An 18,177-nucleotide genomic window follows, 5' to 3' on the forward strand; every position below is an offset into this window, starting at 1 on the left:
ATTCTTTCCCCTCTCTCTCTCTCTCTCCCTCCCTCTCTCTCCTGTCTCTTCTCTCCCCTCCCCCCCCTCTCTTATTTCCCAGGCTGGCCTAAACTCCTAGGCTCAAGTAATCTTCCTGCCTCAGCTTTCTGAGTAGTTGTGACTGTTGGAGCACACCAAGATGTCCAACAATAACACTTGCTTTTGTAAACAAAGTTTTATTAGAACACAGAAACTTATATTATTTACCCACAGTCTAGGCTGTTTTGTGCTACACTGGCACTTGAGTGGCAATGAAGACTTGCCTACAAAGTCTAATATATTTATTATCAGTCTCTTTTCAGGAAAAGTTTGTTGATCCCTGATTAGATTATAGATTAAAGTCAGCAGAATAAATATATAAACATTTCTTTTCTTACGACTAAAATTGGCTGTATGAAATGAGATAAATGATCTATTAATTGCCAAGATAAAAGTCTCTTCCCTATAGAAAGTGTGTATTCAGGACTAGAAATCTTGGCACTGTGTCATGTCAAATGTAGGAAAAAACCTGGCAGTTCATTTTGATGAGACTTAAGAAATTTCTTTTCCAGGGCATTTTGAGGTTTATCTAAACTTTGTAGATAATACAGGGAAGAACATTTTAATCTGCAAATAGATTATGTTCATTATTAGTTTGTAATCATTTCACAACTATCATATAATATTAAAGCATCATAAGAGACTGCCTATCATAATAGAAACTTTTATGCCTCTAGCCATTAACATGTATTTTTCTAGTTATTGTAGACTCATACTTTTAAGTTAGTGCTATTGGTAAAATATATGATTATTTAAGTCTGATTGCCTTACTAATTTTGACCAGTTTATTTTTCAGATATCCATTTTGGGGTTTACTCTTTCAATTAATTTTTCGTTCCATGGACAATGAAATTGTTGTTGAGTATATAAGATGTTGCAGTTTCTATGTAAGTTGACCTAAGTGTCTCTACCACTATTGATGGGCAAAGATAAAAGTAAGTTAGTATTTTTACTTGAAACTGTAATAGATCTAATGTACTTGATTTGTTTTCCTGACACAAAAGAGTATAAAACTAGAAAAACTAAACATTTTCAGGTATTAATTTCAGACATGACTGTAGGCCTGGTGCACAAAACACAATTAGGGAGATGAAGCTCAAGTAAGATGGTGGTCATACTGAGTTAAGGAGAAAATTATCAAAGTGCAAGATTATCATAGTGGTTGGAATTTTGTGGACAAGAATGTCTGAGCTATTTATGGTGGGTGCAATGTAATTATGTGTATGTTAGAGAGAGAATACTAAAAGCCTGGAGGAAATTCATTTTTGATATGAATGTACCAGATGAGACTCTGTAAGGCTTAGCAGAGTTTGACTGCTATAAAGGAGACTGAAGATGATGCTAAATGGCAATGTTGGAAGAAATGGTTTCCAGCAGAGTCAGGTTGCAGCAGCTTCACTAATATATCAGGTACTTAATTAAGAGTTCAGGAATAAGCCTTAGCAAAAAGAACCACACACAAAAGAGCAATGGGAAAATGGTAGACCTAAATTTAAAATCAAAATTGATTCATGCTGAAAATGTATGTGGCAGCCAGAAAGGAAAAAGGAAAAGAAAGGTGTGTGTGTGTGAAAGGAATCTGACGACAATCAAAGGGAGGTCAGTAGAACAGAGGAAAGGGATCAGGGGAGAGAGGAAAGCAGGTAAAAGAGAAATACTCGAGAATGATATTGGCTAAGTTTTATCACTGTATTGTACATATGTATGAAAACATAACAACAAATCCCACCATTATGTACAAGTATAATACACCATGAAATATGGAAATAAAGAAAAATACCAAACCTAGTGAGGCGAGGTGGAATATGCTTATAATCCCAGTGACTCAGGTGGATGAAGCAAGAGGATCACGAGCTCAAAGCCAGCCTTAGTAAATCGAGGTGCTAAAGCAGCTCAGCAAGACCCTGTCTCTCAATAAAATACAAAACAGGTCTGGGGATGTGGCTCAGTAATTGAGTACCCTGAGTTCAATCTCTGGTACCAAATAATAATAATAATAATAATAATAATGATAATACCAAATCTAATATGATCAAAACAATTCACCAGTAATTAGCCTGCATGACACATAAAACAGAATATCCTTTATAAGAAGACAATATAATCCAGACTTCCTATGATGTATCATCTATAAATGACCAGAATATAATTAAAATTTTTTTTTTGGTACCAGGGATTGAACCCAGGGGTGCTTAACCATTGAGCCACAACCTCAGCCCTTTTTTTGCATTTTATTTAGATACAGGGTCTCATTGAGTTGCTAAGTGCATCCCTTAATTGCTGAGGCTAGCGTTGAACTCTTTTTTTTTTTAACAATTTCAATTTTTAATAATGGAAACATTTTGCTATTCCAGAAAAAATTTCAGGGGAGAAAAATCTTCCCTATAAAAATAAACTCATCAAAATTATAAATATTATAACTTTTTTACTTCTGCAATTTAAAATGCTCCCCTGCAATACCACCCCTGCATATAACACCTTTCCTGTACCATCACATTTTGAAGAGAAAAGAGTATTACAGCAAAGCTCAGTTTTAATTTAACGTAACATTTGTAAAATGACTTTTTAAAATCTCTGGCCTTCAGAGCCTTTATTCTTATTTTACAACATTAAAAATGCTGCTGTAGTAACCAGTGTTTGGGAGAGAACATCACTTTTCTAGAACCATGAACAGACAGAATTTTAATACAGTAACTTCCAAATTGTAACTTGTAGTACACATGACAGGGAGGTTTGGATAAACACAGAGGAGAATATGCCTATTTCAGACAATCTACTTCAAGTAAAAAAAAAAAAAAAAAGAATTCACAGTTACCCAACAGCTAATACTTCAGGTTCTAACAGTGTCATGAATCTGAGAAACAAATGCTTCACAAACTATAGGCATATAGAATATCATTAAATTTTGCCAGAATGCAAAGAAGATAGAAAAATGAGAACCACAAGAGAAAATGTCACATATAAAAAAAGTTCCGTGAGCTGACTCAGATGTTAGGATTAGCAGAAAAAAAATTTAAAAAGTTTTTATAAAGAATTTCAAGGAATTAAAGAAAAGCTTAATCATAATGAATAAGTAGATATGGGTGTCAACATATAAATGAAAAATTTCTTTTAAAAGAAATAAAAAGTACAGTATTTGAAATGAAAAATTCATGAAACAAATCTATCATCAGATTATATAGTGCAAAAACATCAAAAAGTTAACTTGGAGATAGACCAATTAAAATTATCTGGTCTAAAAATCAGAAAGAAAAAAATAGAGACTTGGTTACTATCATTACAAAGTGACCTAATATACATATAATTAGATTTCTAGAAGAATAGAGGCATAAATTGTACAGAAAAAATATTTAAGACAATGATGGCTAAAATTATCTCAAATTAACAAAAAAGATGTTAACAGATTTAGGAAACTCAGTGAATACTAAAGTTAGTTACAAAGCAAATCACATCTAGATGCATCAGAGTCAACTGTAAATAATCAATTAGGAGGAAAAAGGTCTTGAAGGTAATTAGAAAAAAGTGGTGTGTTACGCATAGGTAAAAATGACTAAAATGATAGCTGACTTCTTATCAGAAATGAGAGATTAAAGTGAACGGAAAGGTTTAAGGTGCTAGAAGACAAAAACTGCTAATCTAGGATAAGTACTCTTCAAAACTGAAAGCAGAATAGACATTTTCAAATAAATAAAAAGTAAGAAAATTCAATACCAATAGATCTCTACTATTAACAATGCTAAAAGAACCTCTTCAGGATAAAAGGAGATGATCCATCAGGTAGAAACAGATGCACTGTGTGTTTTAGTTCACTGTGTAATAAATTTAATGATTTAAAATAAAAATTCTTTGTTATTTCTCCTTATTCTATGATTTGACTTTACATAACCTGATGGGTCCTTTGCTCTAGGTATTTATTAGTGCTTATGTGGTTTCCTTTAGCAGGGATTGTTTAACCAAAGGTAGAACTGACAAAATAGCTTTGTTTAAATGTCTGCTAGCTCAACTGGTTGGGTCAGGCTTATCTCCTCAAATGCTTTTAGTCATTCAGTCATTCTAAAATTTTTTATTTGTTGATTAGATTTCTAGAGGATAAAAGTAGAAGGTATACACCTTCCCAAGGTGTTAGGTCTAGGATTGACATGGCATCACTTTCACCAAAAATATATTTTGTTCATTAAAACAAGACAAAAGACCAGCCCAGACTCAGCGGGTGGGAAAATAGATATTACTTCATAATGAGAGAAGCAACATGATACAGGAATGTGGAGAATTTGGGGTAGATATTTTTAAAGACAATGCACCATAAACAGAAATGAAAAGTACTAGAAATACTAAAATGTAGGTAAATATAAAAGACAATATGTATACATATTTATTCTTTTAATTTCTTGGAAACATGACTAAGGTAAAAAACATAGGGTATACAGCTGTAATATGTATGACGACAAAGCACAAAGGACTTGGGGAGATGTGAGAAAGTATCACAATTTAAATTATGAAAACTGTGATAAATTAAAGAATGCATTTCATAATTCCTGGAAACATTGCTAAAACAATAATGTAAAGCAATAAAGCTAAACGCTAATGGATAAATTAAATAAAATTTAATTTTTATTTAATGTAATTTTATTTAATTACATTAAATAAAAAAATGAATAGAACGAAAACAAGAAATAGATAAAAATACATCATGAATAGTAAGCCAAGAAGAATGCAGAGGCTATACTAACATCAGATGAATTTAATTCAAGATAAAGAGTTTTATAAGAGATAAGAAAGACATTTCATAATACCATAATGTGTTTTTAAGAACACAGAAACATGACACCATACAACCAAACATTTATATGCCCCAAATATATGAAAGCTGACAAAACTGAAGAGACAAATCTATACTTTGAATTTTTAACACCCTTTTAACAACTTATAGTAATATAAAAAAAATCACTAATGATACACAAGAGTCTGAACAAAACTATCAACCACTTTAATCTTATTGACATTGACTGACAATGCCCAACAACTCCAGAATATATATTCTTTTCTAGTCCTCATGGAAACTTGCAAGATAGGTTATATTCTTGGCAAAAAATTTTAAATATTGAATTTCAGTTTGTTTGCTGATCACAGTAGAAATAAATGGGGTATTCTTTAATAAAACTGGTCATTAAATAAAAGCCCTACAAATCATCAATAAACAGTGTTTTAGTTATCTATTGTTATATTTTTAAAAATTCCAAAATTTAGTGGCTTTAAAAAATAACCATTTGCCAGGAGTGGTGGTGCACACCTGTAATTCCAGTGGCTCAGGAGGCTGAGGTAGGAGGATCGAGAGTTCAAAGCCAGCCTCAGTAATGGCGAGGCACTAAGCAACTCAGTGACACCCTGTCTCTAAATAAAATACAAAATAGGGCTAGGGATGTGGCTCAGTGGTCGAGAGCCTCTGAGTTCAATTCCCACTACCAAACAAACAACCATTTTATTTCTCATAATTTTGTAAGTCAAGACTTTAACCAAGGTTCTGCTCCAGCGTCACCTAGGCTCACCCATACAGCACACGCCTGATTTAGACTACAAGGTCTGAGATGGCTTTGTATGTACGGAACTAAGGTGCTGACTGTTGGCTTTATATAGTCTCCCTTTCCATGTGGTCTTTCATATGTCAGGGGCTTTCTTCAAATGGACTCTCCCTCCAGTAAGATAGCCTGAGCTTCTTTACAGTGTGGCACAGGGTACCACAGAGAAGAAAAAATGAGTTTGTGCCTTTAAAGGATACAGTCAGTCCTTCCTCAAGTCTCAATCTTGGGTAGGATCTTGGTCCATGCATTTTGGGGGAATTTATAGTTGGATGACATTTTAATCTACATTACTATGTGAAATGTCTTTTTGTTTTTATGATTTCATTTTTGCTACATTGTTCCTTTTCCATACAATTAACTACAATATAGGATAATCTATTAACGATAATGTCTCTTCAATTGGTTGTGTGAAGCTTGCTCTATAATAATTTATATAGAAAGAACTTATGGGAATAATATTCTCTAAATGACAATTTCCTGATTTAAAAACATATAATTTGTAGCCAGTACAATAGTGCATGCCTATAATCCTAGCTACTCAGGAGGTTGACAAGTAGGAGAATGGTAAGTTTGAGGAGAGCCTGGGCAACTTGGTGAGACTCTGTCTCAAGAAAAATAAAAACAAAACAAACATTAATGACTGCAGATGTAGCTCAGTGGTAGAGCACTCCTCAGTTCAATCCTCAGTGCTGGGGGTTAAAAAAGGTCATTCATCACCATACTAAGACACTCCTTAGAGAAAAGTAATTGCAAGAACATTGTTCTCCTTCCTTGGGATATTTTTTTTTTCCTAGATTGGAATCTAGAAAGCCTTTTGTGTGCTTTATGCTCTCATTATGGGTATGTGGCTTTTTAAATCTTGTTCATGCCATTGGATGTAATATCAGATTTTGGGTTTTTTTTGGTGGTGCTGGGGATTGAACCCAGAGCCTTGTGCGTGTGAGGCAAGTACTCTTCCAACTAAGCTATATCCCCATCCCCAGTGGATTTTTTTTTTTTGGAGGGGAATCTCTTCTGAACACATTTTGTGCCAGATTGTACTTGAGAAAGGGAAGTGATATGTACAGCATGGAACGATATTAGTTTCTGATTTTCCCACTTTTTAAAATCTTTTTTAAAAAATTATTTATTTTTAATTCTAATTTGTTATATATGACAGCAGAATGCATTATAATTCATATTACACATATGGTACACAATTTTTCATATCTCTGGTTGTATACATAGTCACATCAGTTGTGTCTTTTTTTAAGAGAGAGAGAGAGAGAGAGAGAGAGGGAGGGAGGGAGGGGAGAGAGAGATTTTTAAATATTTATTTTTTAGTTCTCGGCGGACACAACATCTTTTTTTGTATGTGTTGCTGAGCATCGAACCCGGGCTGCATGCATTCCAGGCAAGCGCGCTACTGCTTGAGCCACATCCCCAGCCCCTAGTTGTGTCTTTATATGTGTACTTAGGGTAATGATGGTAATCTCATTCCACTGTTTTTTTCTATCTACTATTTAGATGTATTTGAGAACTTTAAGAAAAATCAGAAATACTCTTTCCTATTTTCATGAAAGCATGAATTTTTAGCCATATAAAATCTGTCCTGATGGGTTTTGGTTATATTTTTATACCTCATGAAAAGAGAAGAAATGTTCGCCAGGACAAGCCTCTAAACTGGAAGCTAATAGCCATGTTATCTTGTGTGCTCTCTTCTTCCACATCATCACTTAGGTTTGAGTGAGGCTAAAAACTAATGACACAAAGAACAGAAGGAAATTTTCTTGTGATTACTGTATATTGTTTAAAGACAGCAAAGAATCAACTATTTGTAGCATTTTGAAAAATCCACGTATAAATTTTTACTAGACTTTAAAATTTCTTCTTTGATACTCTGGTTCTACTCAAATGGTCCACTCTCAGAGGGGAAATTCAGAGAATCCTGGGAGAGTCATTATTTGTGAAGTCATAGTTATGAACAAAATCCTTTCTTGCAAAGACTTTCAAGCTGCCTCCCTTTAGCTTTCACTCATTAGTGCTGGTTGATACCTGATGCTATTAAAAAAAATCTGATCCTTATCTCACACATCCCTCTCACAAATATTGTAGAAGTACATTGTGATCCCACGAATCTTTGTCCATGGCCATCTTTCCCAGAATTCCCCAACTGTCTCTCATTTCACAGGGTTTAATCAACCTCCTTCCATCCTATTTCATATAAAGTAATCAACATTCCTTATAAAAGCTGACAGCACTTGGGTCCCCAGAACAATCCTTGTTGAGAAGGAAAAAAAAGAAATTCATGACCAAATAGTAGAGAAGGCAGCCGAGTCACTTAAAAGCTAAAACTGTAATAAAAGAGAAAAGAATGATCAAGGAACCAATTAAAAGACTATTCATGTATTTTTCTCCTAAGAACCATCAGCCATGCTTCCGTTTGCACAGGTCGTTGGAAAGCAAAGCAAAATCCAAAGGACCACCAGGAAAAGTAACATCTTACTCCCCTAGTCCAGCTGCTGACCCCTCTCCACAATCTCTATTTGCAATGGAAATCTTACACCTTCTGGATGAGACAGAATGATGTAAACCGCTGGCCAAACAAATGGGAAGGCAGCAGCCTATTGTTAGTTCCTGGTTCACTTCCATTAACCAGTACCGGCTACAGGGGCGGGCAACTCCATTTCCACCTTCAAAGAAGGAGTTGGGCGGGGCTAGGTTTTGCGCATGCTCCCAAGGCAGGTTTCTGGGCATGCTCAGCTTACCATATAACTGTGCTTTTTAAAAAACTTGGCATTAAAGATAAAGCAACCTTACTTTATACTTAATTGTGAATGGGCTGCTCTAACTACTCCTCTTTCATATTCATTTGGTATTTTTAACCATGCTTTATGTCTTCACTCTGTTTCAAAGAGGCAGCTGGAGCCCACAGGTCTAGACCCTCATCTGGGTCCTGCCAGAGGAACCATCTACCACAAAGAGAATCAAGACAGTCATCGAAGACAACATTCCAAATTTTTATCCAAGTAGAGAATCCAACAGTTAAACTGTCTGCAAAAATGTAATTTTTTTTGTAGGTAGACTGAAACACTGCAATTTTATTTTGTTCTGAAAACACTGCAATTTTATTTTGTTCTAGTAAATAAAGTCAACCTAGATGAGTACAGAAAAGGGTGGAAACTTGGTACTAAGGTAATCAAATACAACTTAAAAATATGACCACACACATCTATTTTTTCTCTCACCCGAAACAGCTAAAGGACAATACACAGATTTCTAAAAAGATATATGAGGCAATGGTAGATGAAACAGTGCACAAATTCTTTGGAAGATAAAAAGTGGATAAGAAGAGGACAACAAATTCAAAAGAGCTGTGGAACCAAAACACTGGTATCTAGCTGGGGCTGACTGCAGGAACTGAAACCCTTTCAGTTCTCCAAAAACTCAGATGCACAAGCACAGGCACCACAGTATGGAGGAACTGAGAGGATCCGCACACCAAACACCAAGAGCACCACGTGCCCTCAGTTCCCTGTCTTTCCAACTTAAACCACCAATTTCACTGTAATGGTATAGGACTCGTCTTAGGATACAATGAGTTTTCCAGTGAAATCTTCAAATCTGACTCCCCCAGTGCAAAAGCTGGCTTGCCAACCAGTGCTGTTGGCATGAGGCCCAAAGGCCACCCACCTGTTCACAACAGAGCTGTCTGTCAGCTTTGGGGAATTTCACCAGCACGATGATCAAAGGACACCAGATGTTTCAGATAAACTGCTAACAAGAACGAGAGACTCCAAAACAAAACTTTTAAAAAGAGGAGGAAGAAGGAAAAGCAAATAGAGGAAAAAGAGATAATACAGTGGGCAGGGTAACACTTTCTGAAAAGATATAATAAATATCCTCCCTGAGATATATTTTAAAAAGCTATAATAAATGTCCTCGGGGAGGATATTATATCCTTGAAATGGGAATAGGATATGATTAAAACAACAAGCTGAGAACAAGAGTTCTTGAAGAATATAAATGTGATACTATCATAACAAATTTTAAAGATAAAACACAAGAAAAGTCCAAGAACTGTGTTCTGTAAAATAATGCCAATTGCCTAGATTTTGAATTCTCCATATATTCCATAAAAACCACACCAGTCAACAAGGATAATCAAACCACCCCTAATCTAAGCCTACCACAAAATTAGGAGTCGGGAACTACTATAAACTTCCACTTGAAGGTAAACAGAGAATGAACATCCCAAACCAGCTGAGCTCTGAAGCCCTCACTGGTCTGGGGAGGCAGACAGAGACTGCACAGGAGCAGGACAGTGGGGCTCTAGCAGTGCCAGACAGATGAAGTTCATCCTCCAGAATGAGGTCACCCCAGGATGACTGAGATTGGTAGTTCAGAGCAGTGGCTGCTTAGGAATTCAAAGGAAGGGCTGGAAGGAGACGCAGTCAGACATCTAGGGACGCTCTGCTCTTAGGTGAGAAAGGGGTAATGCAGACAGCCTTCGACAGTCTATGGCAGGGAGAAAGAGAGAAGCAATGGGAGGAAATTCAGAAGGACAAAACCAAAAGCCTCACCCAGCCCTTTCCCTACCAGTAAAGGAAGCACCCTACTGAAGCCACTGTGCTTCTCTGTATTGATGAGAGAAAGAATTCTTTTTCGTGGCGGGGTGGGGTGGGGTGGGGAGGGAGGTACTGGAAATTGAACTCATGGGCATGAACCACTGAGCCACATTCCCAGCCCTATTTTGTATTTAATAGAGACAGGTTCTCACTGAGTGCCTCGCTTTTGCTGAGGCTGGCTTTGAACTCATGATCCTCAGCTTCTGGAGTTACCGGGATTACAGGTGTGCACCACTGTGCCAGGCTAGAAGGAACTCTTGAATTAAGAAGCTCAGTAAGGGTGAAAGATATATATAATGAAAATTACAGAACCTTAAAGAAAGAAATCAAAAAAAGACCTTAGAAGATAGAAAGATCTACCTTGCTCTTGGATAGGCAGAATTAATATTATCAAAATGACCATACTTCCAAAAGTGCTATACAGATTTAATGCAATTCCAATCAAAATCCCAATGACATTCCTCATAGAAATAGAAAAACAATCATGAAATTCATCTGGAAAAATAAGAGACCCAGAATAGCTAAAGCAATCCTTAGCAAGAAGAGTGAAGCAGGGGGCATCACTATATCAGACCTTAAACTATACTACAGAGCAACAGTAACAAAAACAGCATGGTATTGGCACCAAAACAGACTTGTAGACCAATGGTACAGAACAGAGGATACAGAGACTAACCCACAAAACTACAATTATCTTATATTAGACAAAGGTACCAAAAACATGCACTAGAGAAAAGATAGCATCTTCAACAAATTGTGCTGGGAGAACTGGAAATCCATATGCAACAAAATGAAATTAAACCCCTATCTCTCACCATGCACAAAACTCAACTCAAAATGGATCAAGGACCTGGGAATAAAACCAGAGACTCTGCATTTAATAGAAGAAAAAGTAGACCCTAATCTCCATCATGTGGGATTAGGCTCCAACTTCCTTAATAAGACTCTTTTGGTGCCAGAATTAAAATCAAGAATCAATAAATGGGATGGACTCAAACTAAAAAGTTTCTTTCTTCTCAGCAAAAGAAACAAATCTGTGAGGTGAATAGAAAGCCTACATCTTGGGAGCAAATCTTTACCCCTCACACATCAGATATAGCACTAATCTCTAGGGTATATAAAAAAACCTCAAAAGCTAAACACCAAAAAAAACCAAATAACCCAATCAATAAATGGGCCAAGGACCTGAACAGACACTTCTCAGAAGATAATATACAATCAGTCAACAAATACATGAAAAAATGTTCATCATTACTAGCTATTAGAGAAATGCAAATCAAAACCACTCTAAGATTTCATCTCACTCGTCAGAATGGCAGCTATTATGGATACAAACCACAATAAGTGTTGGCTAGGATGTGGGAGAAAAAGGCACACTCATACACTGCTGATAGGACTGCAAATTGGTGCAGCCAATATGAAAAGCAGTATGGAGATTACTTGGAAAATTGAGAATGGAAACACCATCTGACCCAGCTATCCATCTCCTCAATCTATATCCAAAGGACTTAAAAACAGTATACTACAGGACACAGATGCATCAATGTTTACAGCAGCACAATTCACAATAGCTAAACTGTGGGACCAACCTAGATGCCCTTCAATAGATGAATGGATTAAAAACTGTGGGGGGTGTGTGTGTGTGTGTATGTGTGTGTATACACACACATACACACACACACACACACACACACATACAATGGAATATTACTCAGCAATAGAAGAAAATAAAATCATGGCATTTGCAGGTAAATGGATGGAGTTAGAAAAGATAATACTAAGTTACCCAATCCCCAAAAAACCAAATGCTGAATGTTTTCTTTGATATAAGGAGGCTGATTCATAGTGGGATAGAGAGTGGGAGATGAGAGGAACAACAAGCTCTAGATAGGGCAGAGGGGTTGGAGGGGAAGGGAGGAGGCATGAGGTTATTAATGATGGTGGAATGTGATAATTATTATCCAAAGTACAGGTATGAATACAAGAACTGGGTGTGAATATACTGTGTATACAATCAGAGATATGAAAAATTGTGCTCTATATGTATAAGAATTATAATGCTTTCTGCTGTCATATATGAATAAAAATTTTTAAAAAAGGTCAGTAAAACCCTCTCACACCAGCCCATATTGACTCCCTCTTACTGATACAGGAGAACAGTCATTTTAAAAATAATCATGAGAAAAAAAAAACCCTTTCAAGTCTGAAATTCAAATATTTCAGAACAGAAAATGGACAAAAAGATAAATATTGGGGCTAGGGTTGTAGTTCAGTGGCAGAGTGCTTACTCAGCATGTGTGAGGCACTGGGCTTGATCCTTAGCCACCACATTAAAAAAATAAAATAAGGGCATGCTGTCTATCTACAACTATATATATATATATATATATATATATATATATATATATATGTGTATATATATATATATATATATATATATATATATATATAGAGAGAGAGAGAGAGAGAGAGAGAGAGAGAGAAGGGGGAGACACCAAATTCGAGAAAAAAAAAGGAAGACAAAATGATCTCCTACACCTCATGAGTCTTTTTATTTTTAATATGTATATTTTTAGTTGAAGTTGGACACAATGCCTTCATTTTTACTTTTGTTTTTATGTGGTGCTGAGGATTGAACCCAGGCCCTTGCACGTGCGAGGTGAGTGGTCTACCGCTGAGCCACCACCCCAGCCTCCCACCTCATGGGTCTTAAACGACCTAAAGCACATGACATAGTAGTACTGTTGATGAACACAATAAATGTCCATAAATATCAGTTGCAATTTAAAAAACATTCTACTATTGAGAAGAGGAATCACTGTGCAAAGCACCATCATAAAGATAGGAGGTTTACCAAATAAACTCCAGAGAAGATGTCTGCGTCAAGGGAGAAAAGGTTCAAATTTAATCCTTGAGACTGACAGGACCATAAACATTAATATCATCACTTGGATTCAAAGTCCAGCTTCAAGGGAACAAGGATTATTCTGGCAGTTCTTGGACCAGGAAGCCTTAAGAATGTCATCAGATGACTACAGGGCTGGGTAGGAAAGAAAGGTCCCAGAGCAGGACACAGGACTTCCTGTGGGGACGCATCTCACTCACACCCTACCTTGAGGTGATGGAGTCACTGGCTCACCTAACCCCAACTCACTTCCTTCCTCCTGCTCTCTGATCCCTCCTCCAGCTGCAGGCAGGGCATCAGAGGCCCACTGGCTATTCTCTGTCTCTCCCAGGATGGACTCCAGGTCTCCCTCCTCCAGGGTGCTCCCCTCAGAGGACAGCAATTTATCCAAGCCAAATTTCAGTATGTCACTCAACTTGAATGAAGAAAACGAGAGATCCAGTTAGTTCTCATGAAAACACAGATGAGGATGTGTGACTTGCTAAGTGTCTAAATGATACCAGGTAATTCTTTCCCTGATGGACTTTCTTCTCTTCCATCACAAATGACACCTGCCAGGCTGTTTTGAAGTTGGATGAGGAATAAGCAGAGAGGTGATAAATGATGATCAGAGATGTTGACTTTGACAATTATTTACAATACCAAAAAAAATTGGGGCCTCCAATTTTTTTGAGGAGTGGGGGCAGATAAAATGATTCCAGCATCTTCTATAGCACTTCTCACCAGCATTTTTTACAGGCACTTCCAGCAGTCCTGAGAGAACTCAGAGAACCTGTTGGCTACCTTCTTACCTCTCCCACTGCCAAACTCTTATAAAGAGAAGGTGCCACTGAATACCTCATCTCACCATGAGCTGCCACCTGTCCTTGCCAAGCCGCTTTGCTACTACAGTGGTTTATGGGACCCACTTTGGCAAAACCATAACCACCCTGATCACCAGACCCAAAAGCCCTTTCTCAATTTCAATCTCCCTGGATAGTCCTGCAGCACTCCCCATCCTGCCCTCTTGCTCCCCCTAGGGGATATACTCAGCCTACTTCCTAAGGCTACAAGAACCAGAATCTTAGATAGTGTTACCTGGCTTTCATTTGCTACTTGCAACTTTCCACCTCCCTAAGTATTATCTCTTAGGAATTCTGAACCAATTGGGATCCACATCATGGGACTTCATTTTCATTTTGCCCTTTTAGATTTGGTTAGTTATCTCTAGATTGCCTATTCTGTAACTTGGAAACTTTAGCTTGAAAATACCCGAGATGAAAACTATGACAAAAACTAAGCAAAACCATACCTGTTATATTTATATTTAACTTTGGTGTACACATATATATAACCAAGCCAAATGGCTTTGGCATTTAGTACCCAAAACAGAAGAAAGCCTAGTATTTATGATGAGGCTCACTCCATACTGGGACCCTTCCCTCTTCCACTCCTTGGACTATGTCTCCTGGCTTCCCTCGCTACTGCTCACTCACAACATGTCTTTAAGGAACTACCCATTTTTTAAATGAAAACCACTTTATTATAGTAACTAAGAGCATGTAGTTGGAAGTTAAAGAGTGCTCAGATTAGAGTCATGAATCTGATGTTTGGAAAATTTCTTAAGATGGAGGTAAAGACAACGTCTATCTCATTTTTTTGTTATTCTTCTTCTGAAACAACTGGAAAAAGTGCATGTCACACAATGCTTAGCACACAGTACGCATTCAATAAGTGTTCACCGCATCTGTATCTGTTCTCTGTTTCTGTTGTGTTCTCCTTCTAAGACAAGGAACCTGCTTTCCTTTATCAGGACTTCACTGCTCTATACTGCTTAGATTTATCAAACCAGAATCACGTCTTTTACTATTAAATTCTTTTAATAACTTAAAAAAATGTCCTGCTGTATTTTGAGACAAGGCAGTGAGTTATCACCCTTGTTCCTGGCAACCATAAATAACTCACAGTCTGGTGGGGAGGAAAGAATCAAGACAGAACCAGAGTGTGATTTCTTGCCATGGCTTGGGCAGGAAGTCCCACCGAGGTCCTCTCCACCAGCCCATAGTTTGTTCTGGCCCCAGGATCTGGTCCCATGGCAGAGTTTTTGCCTGTGCATTTCACAATGATGTGCTAGCAGCCAATGTCACAGGGAAACCCCTGACTGAATGCCTGGAGCTCCCTCCACTGGGGAACCATCTCCTCTAACTCCTGACACCTGTGCCTTCACAACAGCCCATGATGAGCTCCTCTCCCAACGTCCTGTAAAGAAGTATATTTAGACACCTACAGTGTACACGCACCTCTCTCTCCAGCTTTCACCTTCCATTTGAAATTGCCTCTTCAATAGTGTGAAAATAAAATGCACAGCCTGCCTGGCCACCATGACAGATGAGCATGCAGAAGACTCAAAACACAAAAGGCCAAAGACTCCAGTTACTCTCTAAGATAAACTAAAGTCAAGCAAACAAACAAAACCTAGGGTTCTTCTTTCGGGTTCTAGTACCCCCAAATCTGTGACCCTTTCCTGCAGGTCAGTGACTCCCTAACAAAAACAGCACCTTCCCTGTCTGCAATGCTGATGTGTAAGGATACAGATGTGAGAAAACTGCCATTTTTAGACTCATGCTTGGGCTAGTTGTAAATTTGATGATTCTGCTTGTAATACTATGTAATTTTTTCCCTTTCATATACCTCTTGAATTTTTTGTTTGATAAGCAGATTCTTTTAAAGCCTGGTTTTTCTTGCAAACTTTTCTAATTCCTTTCTTTTCTGAGTCTCCCTCTAACAATAATGTATATTGATTTTTACTACAAACTCTGTTGACTAAAGCCTACATTATCTTCATCTTTCTAATTTCTATCCCTATCTTCCTACTTTCTACTCTCATCTTTCAGGCTTAAAGGCTTAAAGCCATCTTGGAACTTGCTCTCTCTCACTGCCTGCCTCAAAAGAATAGCCAACTCCCGTCATTTCTCTGCAGTTTCCTACAGCAGACTTTCCCACAGCTACTACCTTTTCTCAGACATTTATTACTCTCTTCATGCTTGAATCATACTAGATACTAGGGGTTGATCTCTCTGCATCTAATCCCTCAGAAGGACTTGGGGTATATTATAATATAGGTTCAATTTTATCTCAAAGGCTGCTGCTAAGGAATAACTCTAAACCTCCTACCAAAAGAGAGCTCTCTAGGATATTCTAAGACAGCATTTGATTCCCATCTAATTTTTCCTTCTTCAACAAATTAACTCTAGTGCTTTCATCCCTATATCCTATGGCATAATTTTGAATTACTAATCTTGTTCACTCATCTCTGAGTATGGAATGAGTACTGTAAGTCACTACTCAAAGGGTCTGGGATTAAGGAGGAGGTATGGAACTAATCATCACTGATTAAAAAAAAAGGAAGAAAAAAAAGAACTTAAACAAATTCTCTTTTAACTCGTGGCACACTCATCTTTAGAAGCCATAAAGTGATTAGATCCATGATGTTCAGTTACATGCTCAAAGTCATACATCCAATAAGGGATAAGATGTGAATTTCAATCCAAGTTAGATGGTTCAAAGCTCATTCTCCTTATTCTATTTTCTCTGCCTTTAAATGCCACCCTCATTTTTAGCTTGTATGGCACCTTGCATGTAGTTAGGTACTGAGAGGGTAAGAATTAGGCCAATGAAAAAATGTGTAATTTGCAACAATGGGTGGTTAATGCTGGTCCTTTTTATTTGCATTCTCATCCACAGATAGTACTGGTTATAAATCATGAGACTCTAAAAAGAACACATTTTACCTGGAGGTCAGGATCAGCCAAAAGTTTCTGGGCTCCCAGAGTAAAATGGTCTCTTTCTATGATCATGTTGGTGAGCTGCAGTTTGGAGGCTGCTTTCCTATAAACTATTTTTTCCACAGTGTCTCGGCCAATCGGCTGGATCACTTTCACAGCCCTGTACGGGAGTCAAATGAGAGCAGTGTTAGAAGTCTGCAAAGCTGGGGAAAAAAGCATGCCAGGAAAATACACCCAAAAGGAAGCAAAACCAAATGCCACATTCAGGGAACAATGAAAAGGACACTGCTCATTGGGACCTGAGCATTTGTTAGAGAAATCTGGCCTCAAATTCTTCCTGAACTTTTCCCCAAAAGAGGAAGAGGAAGGAAGACCAAGTGACCACTATTGGGCCTTCATCTGTAGCCAGGATAACCCCTGGCAGGCATGTTACCTCAAGTCAAAGAGTAGCTGAACACAACTTTGTTTCCTCTTTGTGGTACTGGGAACCCAACCCAGGAGAGCTTTACCATGAAGTTATAATCCCAGCCTTAAAAAAAAAAGTTTTGAGACAGGGTTTAGGTAAGTTGCAAGGTTGGCTTTAAACTTGATCTTCCTGCTTGAGTCTCCCATGCTGATAATGATTACAGGCATGTGCACCCACTGGCTTTAACTTCATTTTTAAACTGAATTAGGATCTAATGTGAGAAACATGAACTAAATAAATTCTAAGTTTCTTCTAATCATTTTGGAATTTAACTGTTCTTTTCAACAAAGTGAGTCTGAACTGATCATGGGACCACTGATCCCCCAACATGATTCTACAAGCCAGCAGCACAACGGGGTTCAAACCCAGTGGACTCTAACTCCAACGTGGCATTGTTGTCAGGACTACACAGTCCACCTTTCTCCCCAATCCACAGCTGCAAGCCAACAGAGCAGAAAGGTGCCAATTTCTAACTCACTCACTTGTTCTGGCCAATTCGGTGAGCTCTGGCAGTTGCCCGCAAGTCATTTTGAGGATTAAAATCACTGTCAGAAAAAATAACAGTATCTGCTGCTTTTAAGTTCATGCCAACTCCACCTGAAAACCATACAAAAAAGGAGCATGATCAGCAACACACAAATAAGGAACTAGAAAACACACAAGGCAGGACTGGGTCCTACTGAAAATCTGAAATCAGTCCAACTGACTGGTTTCATCCTTCAAACTGAAATTTCTGCCCCAAACTTCAGGTTTTGACCACCCTACAGTGGTCAAAAGTGCTACCTCACCTTTCATT

General features: G+C 37.6%; 1 protein-coding gene across 18 annotated transcripts in view; it reads right to left on the reverse strand.

Moving 5' to 3' along the window:
- LOC144375138 (transport and Golgi organization protein 1 homolog) overlaps positions 1–18,177 on the reverse strand; it is a 111,157-nt gene that overhangs the window by 66,241 nt on the left and 26,739 nt on the right. For 15 of the 18 annotated variants that reach the window (XM_078038700.1, XM_078038712.1, XM_078038709.1 and 12 more), the window contains 3 exons: positions 17,864–17,978; positions 16,922–17,075; positions 13,401–13,566 (listed from right to left, as the gene is read on the reverse strand). The exons of 1 other annotated variant lie outside the window; for it this stretch is intronic. In XM_078038700.1, coding sequence (XP_077894826.1) covers positions 13,401–13,566; positions 16,922–17,075; positions 17,864–17,978 — 435 coding nt within the window. Of the gene's footprint in view, positions 1–13,400; positions 13,567–16,921; positions 17,076–17,863; positions 17,979–18,177 lie in introns of those variants that run through there. 2 more of the 18 variants (XM_078038713.1, XM_078038718.1) reach the window with 2 other exon arrangements.

This window comes from Ictidomys tridecemlineatus, chromosome 2, assembly GCF_052094955.1.
Source record: "Ictidomys tridecemlineatus isolate mIctTri1 chromosome 2, mIctTri1.hap1, whole genome shotgun sequence".
In the NCBI taxonomy this organism is placed as follows: Eukaryota; Metazoa; Chordata; class Mammalia; order Rodentia; family Sciuridae; genus Ictidomys; species Ictidomys tridecemlineatus.